The 8338-nt window shown below is 35.1% G+C and overlaps 1 protein-coding gene across 2 annotated transcripts in view; it reads right to left on the bottom strand.

Annotated features, from left to right (window-relative positions):
- The window catches only part of LOC107573541 (RING finger protein 121), a 55438-nt gene that overhangs the window by 40859 nt on the left and 6241 nt on the right, over nucleotides 1-8338 (bottom strand). The window contains exons 2-3 of one of the 2 annotated variants that reach the window (XM_016259981.1): nucleotides 6042-6048; nucleotides 3458-3612 (exon numbers count right to left, since the gene is read on the bottom strand). In XM_016259981.1, the coding sequence (XP_016115467.1) occupies nucleotides 3458-3594 (137 nt within the window). In that variant the 5' untranslated portion in view covers nucleotides 3595-3612; nucleotides 6042-6048. Of the gene's footprint in view, nucleotides 1-3457; nucleotides 3613-4521; nucleotides 4592-6041; nucleotides 6049-8338 lie in introns of those variants that run through there. The other variant, XM_016259980.1, reaches the window with a different exon arrangement.

Genomic DNA, 8338 nt, shown 5'->3' with positions numbered 1-8338 from the left:
TATAATGTTACAAAAGATTTATATTTCAGATAAATAGTGTTCATATCGATATTGGAATTATATCGTACCGAAATTAAGAAATATATCGTGATATCAATTTTGGCCATATCGTCCAGCCCTAGTTTAGATATAACCCTAGTTAAACACATCTGGATCCAGCTAATCTAATCATTTAGGCTTATTTGAAAACTACTTGGTGCGTGTTGGAGCAGGGTTGGAACTAAACTCTGCAGGGCTGCGGCCCTCCAGTAATTGAGTTTGACACCCCGGGATAGGCCTATAAATCTCAAACCAGTTTTTTTTTTAATTAAAGGAATCGGTTATTTAGAATAATAAGACATTTGTGCTGTTACCAGACAAATTAAATCAGTATCAACAAAATTACACACCGTTTAATGCAGGACATGAATGCATTTAACCTGCAGTTACAAATGCAGAAATAATGTTTTGATATATAAGACATAAAATGTTGAATACTCATTTGAAATTATATATATATAAAAAAAATATATATATAAAAATCAAAAGAAAATGCAGAAATAATGTTTTGATATATAAGACATAAAATGTTGAATACTCATTTGAAATTATATATATATATATAAAAAAAATAAATATATAAAAATCAAAAGATACTTTAAATGTGAAATTAAAACCGCCAGTAGGTGTCAGCAAGTCACTGTTAATAAGTGAGTCATTGCGATTGAACCGAGTCATTTAAACGGTCGATTCATTCATGAATGAAACACCGTCATTGCATAGAGACGCAAAACTGTGCTATATGGTGGCTGTGTTTGGAAATATTTTTGTTGTCAAAATAGAGCAAAAACATGCAATATGGTGTCTAAAAGTCTCTTAAAGGGGTCATATGATGCGATTTAAATTTTTCCTTTCTCTTTGGAGTGTTACAAGCTCTAAGTGCATAAAGAAGATCTGTAAAGTTGCAAAGACTAAAGTCTCAAATCCAAAGAGATATTCTTTATAAAAGTTAAGTCAACCACGCCTACCTAAAATGTCTAATTCTAACACGCCCCCACATGTGTGTTTCGTTGTGAAAGCGAAACTACTTTGTTTGGCCTTCCAAAAGAGGACGATATCCGCTTCATCATGCCTAGAGCTGATCCGTGCTGATCGCTGAGGAAATACATCAACTTTGCGCTGTGGATCGCCGGATCGGCTTTCACCGTGGACGAAGCGGAGACCAGCCCGGGGTCGTCACATGTGGTTACCGCAAGCCCGCTGGCTGTGCCGTTCTCAAGCCCGCCGGCCTCCGCTCACTCAAGCCCACCGTGTGTGACACTGGGTGTTTCGTTGTGAAAGCGAAACTTCTTTATTTGGCCTTCCAAAAGAGGACACGACTAGAAATCAGTGGTTAAGTTGTATTTACAACACTGTTCCAGAACAGTTCAACCCAAATATTCAGATGTGTGCAGCGCATTTTATGGAGGACTGTTTCCTGATCCTGGGAGATTAGACTACAATAGCGCTTGTTGTTTGTCATTTGTCCGATCACAAATGCAGACATGGTTTTATGTTTATGTGGCGCGATGCGATACAACGCGTAAAAAGACAGTACAAGTCATTATAATCCTTAATTATGTCCCCACTGGATGCAACAAATGCCTTGTTTATAATAGGTTTTAATGTTTTTGTCTCTTCGCTCCGGCCGGGACACGGCATCACAGTATGGTAAGGGGCGTAACATTTCCATCACATGCTTGAGGTATTCGGCCAATCACAATGCACTGGATAGCTGGTCAATCACAGCACACCTCGCTTTTCTGAATGATGAGCTTTGTAAGAATCGACGTGTTTCAGAAAGGCGGGGCATAGAGGAGAAACAATAATGTACAGTATATGGAAAATAGTGTTTTTTTCAACTTAAACCGGATAAACACATTTCATTACACCAAATACACAATATTATTTTCTTTTCAGCAACATCATATGACCACCCTTTAATTAACTTGTTTATTGAACTGTTGTAAAAAAAAAAAAAAAAAAAAAAAATCTATATGTAATCATGTTGATTTTTGGAGGAAAAAACAGCACTCTTCGCGTGATACTGATTTACTATATGAAATTATATAAATATATAAATTTTCTGCCCCTATATCTTCAATTTTGTGATAATTCTAAATGCATTTTAAAAGACTATCACGCAGTAAAAGAACGCACTCTAAATGCGCGCACGCAGTAGTCTAATCTACTAGACTTCACGGCACTCTGTAGGAGTGTTTTGTTTGGTTTTTGGCAAAATACTGATAATGTCAAATCGCACATCGTTAAAACAACAATTAGGATATTATCACAGACTATATATATATATCGCACACCCTGCACCACTGTCTTTTTGGCTAATTTGTGCAAAACCTTTTGTTAAACTGTCAAAGCTTCATTTTAACCACCAATGCAACAATGCAAGTATTTACCTTAACTCCACACGCTTGCGAAGGGTTGATGTCGAGATTTTATAAGCTGCTAGTTTGGTCTCCCTAGGCAAACACAGCTTACACTGCATAATAGAGCATAAATATGGCCAGGGGTTCACTTTATTTCCTTCGAGTTCAACTTCAGCAGAATACGATGGGGTTTCGTTTTCAACTGGGTCTGCACCACTAACACCTGTCTCGTCGTCTCCATCTTTCTTGTGATTTTAGCGCCAGTTTATTCTCCTGACCACTATTTACAGCAGTAGTTTCCAGGGAGCGATTTTATTTATTTTTTTACTCCGTAACGTTTTAAAATGTAGCGAAGTACAATACTTCAAACAAAATATACTTAAGTAAAATGATAGATTTTAAAAATTACTTTAAAAAGTAGTAGTACACAAAAAAGCTACTCAATTACAGTAACGCGAGTAAATGTAATTCGTTACTTTCCACCTCTGCTGAATGGCAGGTAACTTAATTTAGGTGCCAAACTGGCTGGTGAGTGAAAAAAGCCTTATTCATTTCAAACCCTGAATATCACACAGGCAAAAGCGCTGAAGAATGAATAAGCCATTTGAACGAATTAATGACTCATTAAAAACAGTGACTTGTTACCACCTGTTGGCAGTTTATGTTTTATACTTAACGAATCATTTTGATTTTGTTTTTTAAAAATCATAACATTATATTTATACAAATATTGCTTCGTAGAAAACAAATATAGCCTAGTAGAAAACGTTGTCACTGCTGTGAACCAGCCTTCACACAGAATATGAAAAGCTTCGGGAGTAACCTGTCCATGACAGACCTAAACCAACCAAGGTACTGGCACAAAAACACTCCACAAAATATTGTCTCAATGTTGTTCTCAAAATCCCCCAAAATATTGAGATATAATTTTTTGTCAATATCGCACACCCGCACTTCAAACAGAGACAGTTGATAAAAGGCAACAAACTCGGGCAGAGAAAGTCAACCACAGCTCATCGGGCTCAAAGTCTGATCATGATTAATTTTTTTGTTACCTTGGTGTGGTGCAGTCCAGTGGTTTGCGGGTAGCACGAAAAGAGATGAAGGCCGTAACAACAGAGAAGATGAACCATGTCACCAGAAACCTCCACCAGTGCAGCTTAGTGGTGAAGTACAGAGGAACCACCCACATTTGGAAGAGGGTTACCAACTTGAAAAGAAAAGAAAAACTATTAATAACCTATAAATAAATAAATAAATACACACACACACACACACACACACAGCAAAGGAAATCCCTCATTATTAAGTAACGTAGAATTACATTTCCTGTATCCCTTATTTCATGAAGTGCATGGACTCACACGCTGGCCACAACCTCTTTGAACTGTTAAATGCCTCCCCCTCAGTGCAACACTCCCACCTTTTAGAGTGATATCCTATGAAAACTCACTCTTATTTTTTTATACCGGTGTACTTACACACATTGCTACCTCTCCAGCACATTACATTACCCTTAGTATATAGGCTTACCTAATACATCTGTACATATGTTTATTCTGTCTCAGCCTTACATTAAAAAAAACAAATACATTTGCATATTTTATTCTTTATGCACTGTGCAGAGATTAATTTATTATAATGGAACTTATAATGGAGATTGCGATAAAATGAAATGATTGACAGCTCTTAAAAGATTATAAAGGGAGCGCTCTTTGCTGCTTTCTTGGCCATATATAATCCTTTCAGAATTGTAATACATGTTTTGTTTTTCATGCTGTTAAATGGACCAACGGATACGTACAATCTGAAAACAAAAAACAAAACAAAAAACTGGATTTTGAGATCTTAACTCAAATTAAATATCAAGTCTAATTTTGAATCCGGTGTAATAAACACAATTCTGATAAAGTCAGAAATTAAAAATGTCAACTCAGATTTGCAACAAATAAAGGATTATTGTATAAAAAGTTGCATTTAACCTTATTTTTTAAATGGGGCTCCACAGTCAGCACAGCTCATTTACCATTTTCTTCATATGTATCTACTGAAACAAACATTTAATACACTGAATATAAGGGATACATCCCAAATGACATTATATATTATGTACTTAAACTATGCACTTTACTTTCTGTTTAGAAGGGTGTCTCATCCAGCATCAGAGCCTGACAGTAAAGAAAGCTGCAACTGTTGAGTGCATATAGTGTGCAATATTCCACATTTCAGTGTAAATACACTGATCTCACAATTTAGGATACAAAACGGCATATGAACGTGAATTGGGATGCACCGAATATCCTCAGTTCAAAACTTTAAAACACCATACAATTTAAATGCTAATGGTTCTGCATGCTAACCATTGACATAAAAGATGAATAGTCTTATAAAAATACCAAAGACTATCCTAAGAACTAGTGGTCGACTGATATTGTTTTTTTTGACAGCCGATGCCGATATCTTGGAAGGCAGGGTGGCCGATGACCGATATAAAGCCGATATAACTATTTATTTTAATTAATATTTAAGAAATTTAAAATCATTTGAAAATGGATAAAAAAATTAATTTGTAAAATAAACATACTTATACTTTAGATGACAAATTATTTTTCACAAATAAATTAATATTTAATAAAAATATAATTAAAAAGGTAGTAAACACTGTAACCAACAGAGCACTCCATATTCTGGGAAGTTTGTGTGCATTATGATATGGGATTATATATATTTTTCCAAATAAAGCCAAGGTAACACTCATTTTATATACAGCACACAGTGAAAATGACATGAATATGACAGTGGGCAAATGCATAAACACAGCATAATTTCAAATCACGAATTGAATGTTTAAAGCATTAAATTTGCACCGAAAGTCACGCAGAGAACACGCGATCATGCAGGATACACATGCACACTTCACAAGACCTCACAACTGGATTAGACTAAGTATGCAAGGTTTGTGAAATTAAATTTCATTAGCCATTCAAAGATTTGTTTAAATGACAAACGTGTATTTGCTGAATGCTGACAGCAAACAAGTATTATAATGTTTGCCTTTCTATTACCAATAATATAAATATTTGTTTAACCGTTCTATCTGATTATTAGACAGACTTCTGTCCATATTAGACAGAACTGTTAACGACGACGGCGAACAAGAGGGATAATGTGAGCACTGTGTGCTCAGACACTGCCGTTATCAGCGCCATCAAAACAAAAGTCCCACCTCGAACGCATCGGCCAAACAGAAAAACTTATCAGCCGATGCCGATATTTGAAAAATGTCAAATATCTTGGTGATATATCGGTCGACCACTACTAAGAACATAGAAAAATAATCAACAATCAAGTATGTATAGAGAAGTATAGCCAGTATCTTTCAGCATTGTTTTATAAACTTAAACTTAAGTGCACCGCGATTGGCTGAACGGCACATCCTCCAAAAAAAGATATTTATGAATCTTAACCTGTCAGGAAAGTCTCAAAAATACCACACACAAATTCAAAGCACTCCATGCACGTGTGATGATTTGCAAATGCAGATTCAACTATCCATAAATACATGTAACATCATTCATAAACGTGTGATGGAAATTAATTCAAGAACTTGATATATACATATTTGTGTAAACATTTTACATTTATGCTTTTACTTGTGTATTTATGAATTGTGTTTTGAATTTACAAATTGGATTTAGTAAATGTAAATTGTGCTGTGCATTTATGAATTTTGTTTTGTAAACATTATTTTTGAGGCTGATCTGGCTCCATACGCAGACCTCTAGTTCAAAGCACAAAGGAAAGAGATATTGATGCGTAGTTTATTAAATCTGTGTGATAGTTTATTGAGCCTTTTCTTTGAACAGTTTTAAACTTCAGTTACTGTGCGCTCTTGGAGAAAGTTTCATCTTCTTGACTGTTGTAACCGATGCAGTTTGAATGCTGAATGGAGGATGACAGACAGCTGCAGCAGAGAGAAGAGTTGTGAACTTGAATTTAATTGCTTAAATATTCATCTGTACCCACCGATCTATATATAATGACTGCCGACCGGCAGTGAAGCCAGTGTTCGAGCCGCCATCTTACTATTCCCTACCGGCAGAGAGCACCATTGAGTCACAGCCAAACCGCTGACCTAAAATCACCCGATTTGAAGCGAATCAATCACACGGGATTAGTTTTTAAGTCATGTGTATGTAAATTAATTTTTACTTAAGATGTTATCTGCAATGTTTATGATCTTTTTGAGCAGGATAAGCGATATATTTAAATTGTTAAGGTGGGTGGGTGTGTCTGCTGCAGCACACTTGCCAACAGAAGTAATGTTAACTGATCCAACACAAAATAGCCAATTTCTTTATGTACGTAATTATTCATGAATTATTAAACATGAACGTATTAGTATCCGAAATTGATTTGAATATACAATGAATAATATTATACAAGCCTCTGTTACTATATTGCTCTATAGGCTACTGAAATGAAAAGCTTAACATGCATCATCTTGGAAATAAAGCTTCATGTCTTTAATCCGTACTGTATGTACAGTAGTCATTAATTTCTCTTAAGTTGTGTATATTTTTAATGTCCTGATTGAGCAAAATCTATTTCCGATCGCACAAATATGGCGTTTTACTAGCATTACCGTTTCCATGTAAACTGTTATGTATAACCTATATGTAAAATTAATAATTAATTTAACCACCGTTTAAATCATTATCTGCTTCAATATGAATGCTGGTAACGAAATCATTGTTGAAACACTTGCAGTTAGCCTACTGTACGAATAAAAACACTAACAAAATTACATTAAACAAATAACGGTTTACATGCCTAGGGTGTTTGCATTGTAAGAATGTACAGGGATACTTAAGACTTAAAAACGCTGACTTGTTAGGTGATGTTTTCTCATTAAATTCTTATGATTTCCTCTTAATTTAATGGAATGTATGGGAATAGTGGGGAATACTAATATGGCGGCGCGGCGGCTTCACTTTCATGATGTCATGAGCAATCCAGTTCTCCATTATAGATTAGTGTCTGTACCTCACATTAAACTATGGAACGGCTTCAGAACACATGTATTTTGACATTATGGTGCTTTATAATGTTTTTGTGCTTTCGTGGGGTTTAACAATAACACAATAGTATACGCACAATATCGGATTTGGAACGGTCTCGTCTGACCGATACCCGATCCGGCAGAAAATGCCAGTATCAGAGACGATACCAATCCTGAGTATCGGATCGATGCATCCCTAATTATGATCACAATTTCTGTTTCTCTTGATTAATTAAAAATTATTGTAACAATATTAGCCTGCTGGTTATTTATCCTGATTTGTTTTGGGGGATATTTCAGTTATCTTGCATTTTTAACAAGTAGGGATGCACAATTTGGGAGGGGTTCTAGTTGCGAATTTTTTTTTCTGGTTAAAATTGTGATTATGATGTCCAAAACAAACAAACAAACAAACAAACAACAACAAACATCCTGTAAAGAACACCAGGTTTGTTGTGCTCCAAGTAGGTTTTTCTGTCAATATGGTGTGCTGTGTGTACATTAATGAGGAAAAAAAATTAACAAATGATTTTAGCAAATGGCTGCAATATAACAGTGAAAAATGTAAGGGGGTCTGAATACTTTCCAATATATATATATGTGTGTGACCCTGGACCCTTAGATTTATACATAATGTGAAAGCTGAATAAATAAGCTTTCCATTGATATATTGTTTGTTAGGATAGGACAATATTTGGCCGAGATACAACTATCTGAAAATCTGGAATCTGAGGGTGCAAATAAAATTTTAAAAAGTTAATATATTTACAGTAGGAAATTTACAAAATATCTTCATGGAACATGATCTTTACTTAATATCCTAATGATTTTTGGCATAAAAGAAAAATCTATAATTCTGACCCAAACAATGTAT

Source organism: Sinocyclocheilus grahami, unplaced genomic scaffold (genome assembly GCF_001515645.1).
Source record: "Sinocyclocheilus grahami isolate Dianchi unplaced genomic scaffold, SAMN03320097.WGS_v1.1 scaffold1972.1, whole genome shotgun sequence".
In the NCBI taxonomy this organism is placed as follows: Eukaryota; Metazoa; Chordata; class Actinopteri; order Cypriniformes; family Cyprinidae; genus Sinocyclocheilus; species Sinocyclocheilus grahami.
The sequence above is the reverse complement of the archived record's forward strand: the minus strand, read 5'-3'. Positions and strand labels throughout refer to the sequence as shown.